This window comes from Protomyctophum parallelum (assembly GCF_964188405.1).
Source record: "Protomyctophum parallelum genome assembly, chromosome: 20".
Taxonomy (NCBI): domain Eukaryota; kingdom Metazoa; phylum Chordata; class Actinopteri; order Myctophiformes; family Myctophidae; genus Protomyctophum; species Protomyctophum parallelum.
Genome location: NC_139718.1, coordinates 15,102,976 through 15,117,865, shown reverse-complemented (window position 1 = coordinate 15,117,865; position 14,890 = coordinate 15,102,976). Strand labels below are relative to the sequence as shown.

The window sequence follows — 14,890 nt, the reverse complement described above, 5'->3', positions numbered from 1 at the left end:
AGCTTGTAGATCGGCTATTTTCTCTATTTCTATACATAATATGCTTATGTACAAAGCATATTTTGAAATGCATATATATATTTTTTAAATGTACGAAAAGAAAATGGGATTTTTACTCGAGTCGTGGCCCGCAAACATTCGTCTGTGACCCACAAATGGGTCCCGACTCCCGACCCACTGTTAGGGGAAACAGGCTTTATACAGCCAGGCAGAGAAGGAATCAGAGAGAAGGGGGGGGGGGGGCTTTCAACATGGAGTTTTTAACCACTCTAATCTTTTTACTAGGGAGGGGGGGCAGAGGAATGTTGATTTTTCTGTCCAAATATTTCTCTGATATTCATGGTTTTGTAATGGCTCTCTTTTTATATATCTGTCAGTGAGGAATGCCTGACGTGGGCACTGTAGTAAACCCTGGCACGGCAAATACCATCAGAGCATGGACTGCTAGAGCACCGTTTCCTAAACACTGGCTCGGGAGTTGGGACACATTTGCATCTTTGTGCATCTTTGCATGGGTGCGTGCGTGCGTGCGTGCGTCCTCTTTCTCTCTGGCAGCTAGCTGTCTGTGCAGCACATTGTCCCATTCCGCCCGGCACCCAACGTGTCTTAGATTAGCGTCGCTATAACAGCCACCTAGCATCTGGAGGTCAGCGCGTGCGTCTCTGTCTGTCGGCGTTCCTTCAGTTCAGTGGGACACGCCTCCTCCTCCTCGCGTCTCCTCTTGCTGCTGAAGCACGGCCCGCTCTTCATCAGCCCCTCTGACAGGCCAGGCCAGGAAATGTCTTTAATGTTTGGGCTAGGCAGAGACCCCGGAGCAGTGCGGGGTCCGTTTGTTCATGCCTCGGAGAAGAGAGAAGCGCCCCCCCTGAGAGCCTCGCTAAGGGCTTCAGATATGGTTACAATTGAATTAGGTCTGAGGATCTCACTGACTCAGGAGAGGCTGCCGATACCATGAAGGGTAGTGTAGTCCAGGACTCCAGGGGTCTATATAGTGAAGGGTGGTGTAGTCCAGGAGTCTATAGTGAAGGGTGGTGTAGTCCAGGGGTCTATATACTGTAGTGAAGGGTGGTGTGTAGTCCAGGGGTCTATATAGTGAAGGGTGGTGTGTAGTCCAGGGGTCTATAGTGAAGGGTGGTGTAGTCCAGGGGTCTATATAGTGAAGGGTGGTGTGTAGTCCAGGGGTCTATAGTGAAGGGTGGTGTAGTCCAGGGGTCTATATAGTGAAGGGTGGTGTAGTCCAGGGGTCTATATAGTGAAGGGTGGTGTAGTCCAGGGGTCTATATAGTGAAGGGTGGTGTAGTCCAGGGGTCTATAGTGAAGGGTGGTGTAGTCCAGGGGTCTATAGTGAAGGGTGGTGTAGTCCAGGGGTCTATAGTGAAGGGTGGTGTGTAGTCCAGGGGTCTATAGTGAAGGGTGGTGTAGTCCAGGGGTCTATATAGTGAAGGGTGGTGTAGTCCAGGGGTCTATATAGTGAAGGGTGGTGTAGTCCAGGGGTCTATATAGTGAAGGGTGGTGTAGTCCAGGGGTCTATAGTGAAGGGTGGTGTAGTCCAGGGGTCTATAGTGAAGGGTGGTGTAGTCCAGGGGTCTATAGTGAAGGGTGGTGTGTAGTCCAGGGGTCTATATAGTGAAGGGTGGTGTGTAGTCCAGGGGTCTATAGTGAAGGGTGGTGTAGTCCAGGGGTCTATATAGTGAAGGGTGGTGTAGTCCAGGGGTCTATATAGTGAAGGGTGGTGTAGTCCAGGGGTCTATAGTGAAGGGTGGTGTGTAGTCCAGGGGTCTATATAGTGAAGGGTGGTGTGTAGTCCAGGGGTCTATAGTGAAGGGTGGTGTAGTCCAGGGGTCTATAGTGAAGGGTGGTGTAGTCCAGGGGTCTATATAGTGAAGGGTGGTGTGTAGTCCAGGGGTCTATAGTGAAGGGTGGTGTGTAGTCCAGGGGTCTATAGTGAAGGGTGGTGTGTAGTCCAGGGGTCTATATAGTGAAGGGTGGTGTAGTCCAGGGGTCTATAGTGAAGGGTGGTGTAGTCCAGGGGTCTATAGTGAAGGGTGGTGTAGTCCAGGGGTCTATATAGTGAAGGGTGGTGTGTAGTCCAGGGGTCTATAGTGAAGGGTGGTGTAGTCCAGGGGTCTATAGTGAAGGGTGGTGTAGTCCAGGGGTCTATAGTGAAGGGTGGTGTGTAGTCCAGGGGTCTATATAGTGAAGGGTGGTGTAGTCCAGGGGTCTATAGTGAAGGGTGGTGTAGTCCAGGGGTCTATAGTGAAGGGTGGTGTAGTCCAGGGGTCTATAGTGAAGGGTGGTGTAGTCCAGGGGTCTATATAGTGAAGGGTGGTGTAGTCCAGGGGTCTATATAGTGAAGGGTGGTGTGTAGTCCAGGGGTCTATAGTGAAGGGTGGTGTAGTCCAGGGGTCTATAGTGAAGGGTGGTGTGTAGTCCAGGGGTCTATATAGTGAAGGGTGGTGTAGTCCAGGGGTCTATAGTGAAGGGTGGTGTAGTCCAGGGGTCTATATAGTGAAGGGTGGTGTAGTCCAGGGGTCTATAGTCTGTCTGCAGGCTATAGCTCAATGTGATAATCGGGTCACTGCTACTGACCGGGATCTCATTCTACCTCTCTCTCTCTCCCTCCCGAAAGAGAGACATCGGGGTTAAGTGAAAATGGGTCATTGTTGTGTTCCACTGATTGGGCTGAGGCACTCACGCCTCTGATGCCACCCTGCTACAGCTGTGTGTGTGTGTGTGTGTGTGTGTGTGTGTGTGTGTGTGTGTGTGTGGTTGTGAACCCTCTCCCCTGCAGGTTTGGGGACATGGTGAGCTACTTTGGGCTCAAGCCCAAGTCCGGGGAGAAGGAAGTGGCGCCCGGTTACGTCTTCATGCTCTGGTACGAGTTCTGCAACGACTTCCAGAACATGTGGAAACGGGAGAACAAGACCATCTCCAAGGAGAGGTGAGCCGGGCTCAGCTGGAGTAGTGTGCTTGGTATTTAGGCTGTCCTCGACTAAAGACATTTGTAGTCAACTAATCGATCAGATGATTTCATTAGAGGTGCTCCGATGGATCGGCCACCAATCGGTGATCGGACGATTTACACTCCAAATGACTCGATTGACGATTGGTGATCGGAAATGTATCCGATCTGGAGAAACCAATGTTTTATACCATTTAAGTGGTATAGAAGTCAATCAGATGTATAGTATAATATCGTTTTGCATCTTTGTGACAGGCCTAAACATTCTCTCCGAATGAACACTAATGTTGATTTCACTGTCTTTTGCTGCTGCCTGTTGAAAGTCGTAGACTGTCAGAATTAAAGGCTTAAAAGGCGATTCATTGACCCCGAGGGGACCAGGGGAACGCAAGAGTTTAATTTAGAAACTACAAGAAAGTAAGCACTAAGATGCCACTTGGGTCGTTTATTTTTCATGTTTATGGGCGAGTTTGGAGCCAATGTTGACAGCTGCGCTCCCAACTCCAAGAGACAGACACTCACCATGCGATTCAGCCACACGGCTGTTTGTCTGGCCTCGTCTTTTACACACAAGGCTAACAACTCAAACAAACACGCAGCCAAATCCACACTCAATTCTCCATGAGAGACATGAAGCTTCCCAGTGAGTCGCTCCAGAAAGAGAAGGCAAACTGGCAGGGCCAAGAAGAAGCGGCTCCCATGTCTGAAAGCCTGGACCTGAATTTATGACCTGAGGCGACATATCGGGGGGCATCCCACCGAGGGACAGCGGGCCCTCTCGGCAGCCGGCTGGCTTAGCTAGCAGGGGGACACATTTTTACGGCTCTGGGCGCCGTAAAAAATGTGTCATTGGAGTGATGTTAAAAAGGCATCACGGTGCAGTGCTGCACATGGAAAACAAGAATTGAGCCTAATCTTTGCTTTTTTTGTTTTTTTATTTCTATATTAAAGGTGATAGTTCACACCCAAAAAACTTTTTTTCCCTATTGATTACTCGATTACTAACCCTAAGCTATTCATTTTATGACCAGCAGTTGTTCCCTATGGAGACACAAAGAGTCTCCATAGGTAAACACTGCGGGCCATCAAATTATTGGCTTAGGGATGCGACAAAAACAAAAAATATATCCATGAATTAAAGTCTTCATGGGGGGAGTAATCGATAGAAAGAAAGTCATTTTGGGGGTGAACTATCCTTTTAACGCATTTAGGCCTGAGGCCGATTCTAAAAAGGCCTTCTAAATCCTGACCTAAGTTTTCTGAAAAACTTCAAATATTTATATATCAAAGTTTTTTTCAATTTTTTAATACTGTACAGGACCCCAAAATGGGTTCCCGGCCTGAAGGGGTAAAACACCAAAAGGGGTTCCCGCCCAGAGAAATCCAGACCAAAACACATGTACCCTGAATCAGAATCAGTATGTCCCAACATACATGTTGGCCTTGAAATGTTTCATAGATGCCCCCTGTTCTGCATTTTCACCACCCCTCCCAAAGTAAAATGCAGTTATGGAGCTTGTTTTATTTGTATTTTTACTTATTTATTTTTTACAATTCGTCTATTAATAGTGTCCTGGTACTCACACATGCACTGTTTGTCACCCTGCGTAAGGAAGCCAGGCCCGGCCCGGGCCTTCATTTTCAGGCCCATTGAGAACTGTACCGCTGGGTTTTGTATGAACGGCATCTCGAGGGTGACAAATGGTACATGTGTGAGTACCAGGACACAATTAATGGATGATTCGTAAAAAATAAAAATAAATACCCGCATTAGAATGAAGACAACTAGCTCCATTCTAACTGCATTTTACTGTGAAAATGTAAAACAGGGGGCACCTATGAAACAACTCAAGGCCAACATGTATGCTGAGACAGGATTATAGTTGATTCAGGGTACGTGTGTTTTTGTCTGGATTTGTCCTTTAAGTAGTTAAAATAGCTGATTCTCTACAGATATGTGTTATAAGTCAGACATGATTAGCTTGAGGTGAGCTAAGCAGGACAGGCGATGAGATGAACTGTCACTAAATTGACCAGCCAAAATGGTGCGGCACTTTGGTGTTGTAACCTGAGTGGATCATTCGTGCCTCTCTTTTTGGGTCAGAGTGCACGTGGGTTGCATGTTATTGATTTTTTTTGTTTTGTTGGAAGTGTGCATGTTAGTTTTGCGGTCCGCACCGTCCATACTGACATAGGCATCCGTCCCTTTTCCGCAGAGAACGTAATGATTCCACACGGCGCTGCCGTGAATCCATGTGCTCTCTCTTAATTGTTTACTGGGTAATCATGTCCCACATTACCCACAGCTGATTGTGCTTATGTACAATTAACTTTATTTTAAATACTGTTTGCACACTCATAAAAGCCCCAGTGTTTTTAAAAGCTGCCTCATTATCTCATCGACCCACTGTCACTCCGCCCTCAGCCGCACACTGGTGGGGCTTTCACTAGCCACAGACTCTGAGGGTCAGTGCCGTGGTGTGTGCGTGCGCGTGTGCTTTTGCGTGTGGTGCATTTTCTATGCTTGCCCCGAAGGCTTATACTGCAGAGTTAGTGCTTTTAGAGTGAGGACAGGCCTGAGGAGAAGGTCCTCATTAGCAGGCTCACTCTCCTGTGTCTCTGTATTGTGTTGACAAGTTTACTTTTGGACGATCCTCTTCGATTCGAGTGATAATAGATTCATATTCATGACCAAATCCAAGACCTTGAGACGGAACGTCGATGTAACAAACACCTTGCAGATATCGGACTAAACCTTTTGCTCTTCTTCGCGTATAGGTTGAAGGAAGCCCAGGAAAATATCAAGAAAATCACAGCGGAGAAGCGCGTCGAAACCAAGAAGACCAACGCCAACAGTCTAGTAAGAGCTGAACTCAGTGTTGATTTCCGTCTACTATGACAAAAGATGTTCGAGGACTACCTTAAACTAAATCAAAACTAAGCTGTAATGACTAAAACTATAGGGTTAGGTATATTGTCAAAGGAAATAGAGCATGCACCTCCACTCTAGCCCAGGTGCTAGACAAAAGGCAGTACAAGAGAACGTTTCGATCCCTTAGGATCTTCTTCAGGAATGAAGAAGATCCTAAGGGATCGAAACGTTGAATCAAATAAACCAGTGGAGCTTAGTTTTTCATACCAGTGTTGCAGACTCTATTTTTTCTCTTAGGTATATTGTCAACCATCAGCCATCAAAATACTTTTTTTGTCTGAAATGTAGTCAACTAAAATCTTATATTTAGTTGACTAAATTATATTTATTAAATATATTTATTAAAATCTAATGATATTTAAAACTTAAACTAAAACTAAATGAATTTTTACTCAAAAGGCTATGGCTAAATCTAAATCAACACTGGTTAGAGTTGAAAACGGTCATCTTTGAAGCTCAACCCTTCCTCTGGATTCTCTCCCAACAGAAAGAGAGACTACGGCAGAAGGAAGCCAGTGTGTCCTCCAGCTGAGCGTGAGTGGAGGGAGGTGAGGAGACCCCTCCTTACGCTCACCACCTGCCTCGGACCCAGATTCATACCTCATAGTGTACCTGCACCGCCTTAATCAGTGCCCCTTATAACCACTTGAACCCTATAGCAAAGCATCCCTATTCTGGGCATGTCAATAATGGGTCATACTTTGGCAGGAATATAGGCGAACGTTCAGCCAAAATAGCCGATCTGTATGCTTTGATACGTTGTGAGCTTACACATCGGCTGTTTTCAGAGAAGAGTTACTTTGTAAAGGGAAAGAAATTAGGGGACCAAGGATAGAGCCCTGGGGGACCCCTGGTCAACAAAGTATATATAGTAGTATTTAAGTGGCCAAAGACCTCACTGGACCCTCACGAGACCCACTGCCGTACCTGGAGCGGACACAAGCACTCTGGTACCAACTGACCAAGGAACACCACCACCTCCCCTTCTGCCACCTCCCCAGGAAACATGCACTCTGTGTGGGTCGCTTCCCTCAGGCTGGACCCCCACGTCCCTGGAGAGAGGACTGCTCTCCAACCCATGGGCCTTTAGGGTACAGACAAACCCCCTCCTCTGAAGACGCCTCGGTCGGCCCGCAGTGGGGACGCGACGGCTGACACTGCCCAAAGTGATGGGAGTCCTAAAGCTCAAAGGTCGACCTCATTCGTCCAGCCTGGCGTGACCTTTGGCGTGCCCGGCTTGTGAAAGGTCACATGGGATCGGCTGGGTTCACAACCATTCCAGCTGACTATATCCACAGTGATGACCTCACATGGGACATCCTCTCAGAGCTGAAAACCTATTCATTCCTGTGGAGGTTGTGACACGAGACGGCGTTTAAGACTAAAGGGCCATTCACACTGAGCACTATACAAGTTTTTTAAATTGTTCTAAGCCAAGTTGGATGGTAGAGTTCACACCAACTATAAAAAGGATATAATGGTGAACGATTTATTTATAGTTATCTTTATCGTTATAGTGCTCAGCGTGAATGGAGCTTTAATGTAATAATGTATATTCAAAATGTCATAGTTTAGATTATGCAAATACTGCACACTAGTCTGTGTTATAGCCACGGTTATGTAAACAAATATGTCTGTCTGGTGATGTTTGCGCAAAGGAATGTCACTGTTGACAGAAGCGATAACTCAGAAGGCAGTATTCCAGGAATGATTAGAGGTACCGTTTCGAAAAGCAATAGCCGACGTAGTTCTCTATTCAACAAACAGCTTTCCGTTCCGTCCACCATGGCTCATTACGAGTCATGTAAATACATCTCATGTCGTGTGTTTCAGAGTTAGCTGGTTATGATCTGCCGATATATGGGCCTGTAAAAGGAATCTGATCTGGGAACAGATGAAAGACACATTTGTACAATCATGTGCGTGCTAACCACTAGGTGGATGTTTAGTGAGTGTGTTCTGTTGTATACTGCACCAGACTGACCTCTCCTGGGAGAGCGCCAGACACTGTTCGACCAGCAAAGCTGGCCGCTGGCCTAGACCCCAAATACATGTGCGCACACGCACACAGAGACAGGCCTTCACACTCAGAGCCTAGAGAGGAAGAAATAACCAGGAGAGTAAATGACAGATCTTAGTTGGCCCTGTAGCAATCTACCCAGTACATTAAGCATATATCATATAGACTTGTTAATCCCTCTTAAAGAATGCGGTTATTGTCATATTATGTTCTGTATATCATGGTCCTCTGCACTTTCCTCTGTGTCAACAGCTGTAGTAGCTATAGCTATATATCACATTCCCATTATGGTAACTGTGTACATAATTCAGATGTATTGCACTTTTTGGCACCTCTTTTCCTATGCATTATGATTTTCTTGCTAATGGTTAAGATGTATGAATTGTGCCGCCTCATGATGAAAGCATCCTTTTTGATTTGTTTAACTTTTTAAGAGAGCTGTAGTATATTTATTGAACTAAATGTTTTATTTTCACTATGTAAGATGCAAGCGTGGTATTGAACAAAAACAATAATGTCCCTGGGTGCTTGGGGATAAGCCTCTATTTATGTAAAGAAAGGTTTATTTTATGCCAAAACAAACCATCAGCTTTATTCCCGTCGAGGGTGTATTTTTATATGAGTTTTGCTGTAAACTGACTTGAAGATGCTGACAGATGGAAGGTAGGCCTTCATGTGGACGTTACTTGAATGTTAATGCCAAGATGTATCCCAGATGATTTACTTTAGAACTCAAATTGCAGGTTGAACAGCAGACACAAAGAAGTCAGGGTGCTTTTTACTTTTCTGTTTGGACTGCATGTGGATAGATGGATAGACATATTTTGTTTTGTGTTATTAGAATCAATTACGTGTATAACCTGAAAATCTGTGATATCATACACATGATTGATTATAGTATCTATAGCGAGACTGCACCTTGTATTAGTCTTAAGCCTAATTTATAGCCTTTTCCGTAAAATGGTAAAATTCTTGACAAGAACTGAACTTGTCGGCAACCAGCGAGCGATGGGCTATAAATTAAGCTTCACCCTCCTATAAGTCTCCCTTGTGTCATTCGTGTTGTGTGAAGACGAGATATTTCACAACGTTTAAATGTTGTTCCAGCCTGTAGCCTATACTGTCCAGTGACCATGTAAGCTCACTGCAGCATTTGTGTAGGTGCTCTATCATTTAATGTCATTGTTTTAAAAAGTACAATCATCAAAGAAATTGATTCAAACATGCATTTATCCTTCAAAGTCTTAAAAGAAACATTTGGAGGAAGTATTCCATGCATGGAAAGATGTGTTGACACAACTTTTCCTATTCTGTCTAGCCTACTTTATACACTTTACCTACTTTCAGAAGCAGGAGCCAAGCCAAATAAAGGTGATTATATTCATCTGGGAGACTTGAGTCTTGGGATATTTATTTTTAGATGTATAGGTTCACTATTCAATTAAAAAAAAGTTTGTGTGGATAATTTGACAGCAAGTCTTAAAATGAACAGAAAAAAAAAATGTGCAATGCCTTATGAACTTTGAAAAATTCCCTCCACTGGGCAAGGGCTTTTCACAACTGCTGAAACCCCTTTGATTGGGGAGAAAATGTAATTGCGTTATAGGGGCATGCACTGGTGCTCCATACATCTCAAAGCAGCATGTATTGATATGATACTGTAAGGAATATTGTTTGTCATAATAAATGTTTGGGTGTTAAAACATATATACCCACGCCACATTGTCAAGTACAGGATAATATAACCTTTCTTTCAGAATCCTGACAGATGTCAAGTCAAGTGAGAACCTGAATGACGTCGGTCGAAGAGGCTGGAAACATTTTCGGGGCTGCAAGTAATCTCTTCTTTCCCCCCTCTTTCCTCGTAAATGTCCATGCTTTAATAATAAATGTATTCCAACACGTAAGAAAGCTATAAACGTGTATAAACCGCAGCAAGGGAAGAGAACACTTGGCAATACGGTTTTATTTGATACTTTGGGTGATGCGTAAATGACAAAAGATGATTTGTCTCTTTCATTTTAAGCACTTTGTTGCACCTTAACTTTGACACCTAAAAGAAGTACAGTATCCAAACCATTCAGACTTTCCCCCACAAGATGAACTTACTGTGAGAAAATAAATCGGCAACATTAATGATTGCTTTATGTTACAACTATTTAATAATATTCTAGGCCTAAACCAAGACATGTACATTGTACGCGCGAGCACTGCCTGATATAACGATTCGTGTAATTGAGAGGGCATGAATCAACGTACAAAAAAATCGCCCTGCACATATCTATTCTGTGCTATAGGCTAGCCTACTGGACATCAATCAACAGGAATCAATTAAGAACACTTTACATGTCATAGCATCCCATCGCATTGAATAATATCGCCACTCGTCCATCATACTCCACATAGTGGAAACTACCCATTAAGCAATCATTATATAAACACGCACGACTACAGAATTAGTTACACATGTAGACGGGATGTTTCATGTCCCAATGCATGGTGGGGTTATGTTTGCCCATAACGGCAAGTTACTTAAATAAAACAAACAGTCCGATTTATGCGTGTGAGTGCCGTGCGTAAAAACGTGCCCATTCCATGTTCAGACAGCTCCCCGAGTCCCCGTGCAACAATGTTTCTCGTTTTCTAGTTTGGTGAGGAAATACAATGTTAAATAGACCTGTTCAAAAGTCTGTTTTACAACGTGCATGCCCACATCTGATCTGTCCACACACTGTGTAACTTTAGCAGAGACTTGAGTGCATGCATGATCTGTATGGAAATTGTCCTCGCGAGCGGAACATATCCCCAGAGAGATGGAGATAGGCGTGTGTATATTCTTCTAGCCCCTTTCGGGACTCTTTGGTTACCTTTTCTGTATTTGGGACGTCGGTACCGACGTCCCAAATACAGAAAAGGTAACCAAAGGGTCCCGAAAGGGGCTAATACTCTTCCTGCCTTGATCCAGTCGTTGAAGAACACCAAAAAGTCATCACATTATCTCTCTCGCCCCCCCCCCCCCCCCCCCCCTCCTCTCTCTCTTAGTCCAAGTCTATGGATATGCAGCGGCACTGCTTGACGCGCTGCACGCGCTTCTTCTTGGTGCTCGGCTGCTGGTCGGGGCAGTTCAGGGTGAACGTCATGGTGGTGAAGCGCTTGGGCTTGCAGAACGAGCACGACTGGAAGGCGCCCTCCTCGTGCTCGCGCGTGTGGCGCACGTGCCGCGGGATGTAGAAGGAGTTGCACTGGCCGTAGCAGAAGCGGTTGATGATGGTGCGCGACACGCAGCCCTCCTCGTGGATGGTCTGCTTGAGCGGCTGCGTCTTGCACCAGTCGCGCTTCAGGTAGCGTCGCTCCGTGACGTGCAGCGCCTCCTGGCTGGACTCCAGCACCTCCTCGGCGGCGGATGACGACGACGGCGGCGGTTGTGTCTGCCTCCGCCGGGACGAGCCGCCTCCTCCGCCGCCGCCTCCTCCTCCTCCTTCTCCTCCTGCTCCGGCCTGGGGAGGATGAGGAGGAGGAGGGGGAGGCTGCGGCTGCTGCTCCGATTCGTTCGGGTTGTTCTTGTCGGGATGTGGGATGGCGCCGGCCTGCGAGCCCGGTCGGTCCCTCTTGGAAGCCGCGGGAGAGGACAGCAGGCTCAGGATCAACAGCACTCCGCAGAGGAGGCGCGCCGTGCCGCGTAGGATGCGCGTTGAGCTCGCCATCCTGGTCGGGGACGGACAAGGGAATGATTAATCCGCCTGTAGTCTATTTTATTTACCGTCCGTTTCAACACCGTTGGAGTGTCGATGGACAAGAAAGACCGGCAGTGGTGTTCATTGTGTACAATAACACCCATACGCATTAGGCCGTCATGATTAGATGTTTTATCTCTACGTTACCACACTATTTTAATTGTAAATACATGATTTGGTCCGATAGGGCAGTGGCTCTCAAAGTTGATTTCATAATTGGCTCTCGGGGTTCCTTTAGGGGGTTCTGAATTGAGCCGACCAGCCTATGCTGTAACTCTGACAGTAAATGGAACCAAATGGACCGGGTGCACTTGGTTCCATTTGTATATAGTATTGTCTCTGAGCATGCATGAGATATAAGATATCAGTCAAACTGACAAAAACTACCCATTATATAACCAATACAACCAAAACCTACAAGGATTTCTACAAGTCCTATCAATCATGTCGCTCGGGTGTTGTTTGGGACCCCCTCAAGGACCACACTGTGCTATACAATTACGCTGCGTAATTACGCACAGTTAGAACTAGTTTGAATGGACTTGTGGAAGGAACGAGGATAAGGAATTAATAATAATCATCTCCTAATTTGACACGTTCTGGCTGTTGGAGATGGAAATGCTACAAAAGGAAAGGCAGCATGCGATCTTTCCTCGCACTGTGCATTACGCATGAATACAACAACTTATAAGCATAACCTTTTTATTATTATTATTATTATTATTCAATCATGTTGACTATAGTGACTCGTGACCATCCATGATCGTCTTCAAGACAAGTCTATTTAAAAATAATATTTGTTTCTATACTGAACTTGAACTTAATATAGGCTATACCCTACCCTGGAAATGAAGTCTCACGACTGTGTTGTGTTATGTGTCCTTGTCTCCTTGACATTTCTCCTGATAAATCGTTTCTTCTCTTATGACGTCTAACAAATTCAACAGACATTTACTTAAAGACAGTCATGGTCCAGGATAGTATAGGCTATAGTAGTATAGCACCCATTCCAAATCCACTAACCTGTGTTGAGCATCCACGTATAGAGCCACAAATCAGAAGATCCCGTGGGCCTGCTGCTATATAGAAGTGCTTCCGAGGAGGAGATCGCCTAATAACTCCGGCTAATAATGTGGACTGTCCGCGGTCAAAGAGGAGCTATAGCAGCGCTCTGGTGGTGTCTGGTGGTGGTGGGTGTCTGTCTGGATGGGAGGGAGACGAGCGGCGGGGCCATCCATACGCGGAGCCTGGTGGGGGTTTTTAATACAAATTGCTCCAGCGCCGGACTGTCTCCTTTTTAAATGTCTGCCAGCTGAGATGTGCACAACACCATCCCTCTACATTATTGGCTAAGACTCGGATGGATGTGGGGGGGAAATCAAAACTATCCGACCCCTCCCTCCCTGACTCCCTCCCTCCTCAGCACTCTTCCATGCCTGAACCCATACTTCAAGAAAACACTAGTGATGGAAGAAGTAGGCCTATATACTCACTTTGCATTCTCTTTTTTGTTTTACTTATAAGTAAAAAGTATCAATACCACAATGTCAAAAATAGTTTGTTACAACAAGTATAAACGTTCTGTAAATGGTCTTTATATAGGCCTATACCAAATAGACTAATTGCTGTGCAGAATGTCCAATTTCACAAGTTTTCAAAATGCATATAGAGATATTTTGAAAATAGCAGATCTACATGCTTCTAGAAGTATATATCATGGCTGAAGTGGTTAATATGCGTTGTAATAATAATCAATCAAAATCAAAGTAGAAACTTAAGTTTTCAAGTAATTGTATAGTGGAGTAAAAGTAGGCCTACAATATTTTATCCTGAAATGTAATGTAGTATAAAGCAGGTGTTCCCAAAGTGGGGTCTGGGGACCCCCAGGGGTCCTTGAGGGAGTTCCAGGGGGTCCCCAGCAAAATGATAGTTTGGAACCAAGTGGACCCTTATGGGTCTGTAACTCTGAGAGTGTACAAATGGAACCAAATGGACGTGAAGTCGTGAACCCTGTTCCATTTGTACACTCTCAAAGTTAAATTAACATTGATTTTACAATATAAATTGCACATGCAGGGGTCCCAGAGATAGAAATGCCATTAAACGGGGGTAGACTAATATGCTTGTCAAACTGGGGGTCCTTGAAATTAAACAGGTTGAGATTGCTGCTATATCCCTGGCATATCTTTTCAAATGGGGGTCCTCGGCCTAATTAGTGCCAATTTGGGGGTCCTTGACATGAAAAAGTTTGGGAACCATGCACTGGTGTAAAGGAAATGGATTACTAACTCCACTAACTCGTATAAGTACGGTAGTTATACTTTCCACCACTGCGACTGCACCATGCAGGAGGATGGACCAGTTGGATTCATGATGTGATGTCCCAAAAGATTTAGACGTGACAATCCCCAAGTGCACTTAATGATCTGGCTATACCAAATTACTCCTACATTTCGAAATACATGCAGGTCTGCACCGTCGATCACTGGCCGTATATAATTTAGCCATAAGGAACCGTTATTTACAATTGTATCGCATATATAATTTGAGAATTATGCAATTGTGGTTTCTTTGACATATAGGCATTATTATTATGTGATGTTTAAAATGTATGTTAATCTATATATTTAGGCTATATAGGCCTATATATTATATCCGCAGTCCTCTAACAGATATGATATGAAGCCATTAAGAGCGCACACCGAGGGCTTCGCTGGTTCAGGCCAGGGCCAACCAAGACCAGTTAATTTATTGAGCGGCCATCAGTATATAAAATATATATATATAATATATATAATTAAATATTTAGCCTATACCTGAGTCTTGCACATGTGTATTTAGTTTAGTTTTTAAAACAGGGCATGCATGCAGGTATATAAGCAATTAAGATTAACTCGCAATCTAAGCTATTTGCAAACACTGAATATAGTTTTTTATTATGCAAACATGCGCATAAGTCAATTTTCAGCTTTAAAACAAACATATAGTTCGTCCAGCAAAATCCCTGAACAATTAGATGCTCCATTAGTTTTCCACTAAAATTGCTGCATGGTGATAATAAAGCTATACAAAAATGTGGGCTCTAAACTCCAAGCTATATGGGACTAATCATTAATTATTAGCCGAATTCATATTTTCAGCCATTCTATTTAACTAGGAATGCATGGTTATGGTATAGAAAAAAAACATCGAATCTATGACACATATAGGCCTATTATTGTGATATAGGCCTATACCGGTTT

The 14,890-nt window shown here is 44.6% G+C and overlaps 2 protein-coding genes across 2 annotated transcripts in view; one reads left to right on the top strand and one right to left on the bottom strand.

Annotated features, from left to right (window-relative positions):
• LOC310877334 (formin) overlaps window positions 1-9,298 on the top strand; it is a 70,267-nt gene extending 60,969 nt beyond the window's left edge. Inside the window, exons 15-17 of the mRNA XM_083791156.1 lie at window positions 2,792-2,941; window positions 5,741-5,822; window positions 6,382-9,298. Of these exons, the coding sequence (XP_083647282.1) occupies window positions 2,792-2,941; window positions 5,741-5,822; window positions 6,382-6,426 (277 nt within the window). The 3' untranslated portion in view covers window positions 6,427-9,298. The remainder of the gene's footprint in view (window positions 1-2,791; window positions 2,942-5,740; window positions 5,823-6,381) is intronic.
• Window positions 6,465-13,016, bottom strand: grem1b (gremlin 1b). The gene is made up of 2 exons (XM_083791157.1): window positions 12,672-13,016; window positions 6,465-11,619 (listed from the first exon to the last, which is right to left on the bottom strand). Exon 2 carries the CDS (start codon window positions 11,616-11,618, stop codon window positions 10,953-10,955), a length of 666 nt encoding a protein of 221 aa, XP_083647283.1. The 5' UTR covers window position 11,619; window positions 12,672-13,016; the 3' UTR covers window positions 6,465-10,952.
• Between the last annotated feature and the right edge of the window lie 1,874 nt (window positions 13,017-14,890).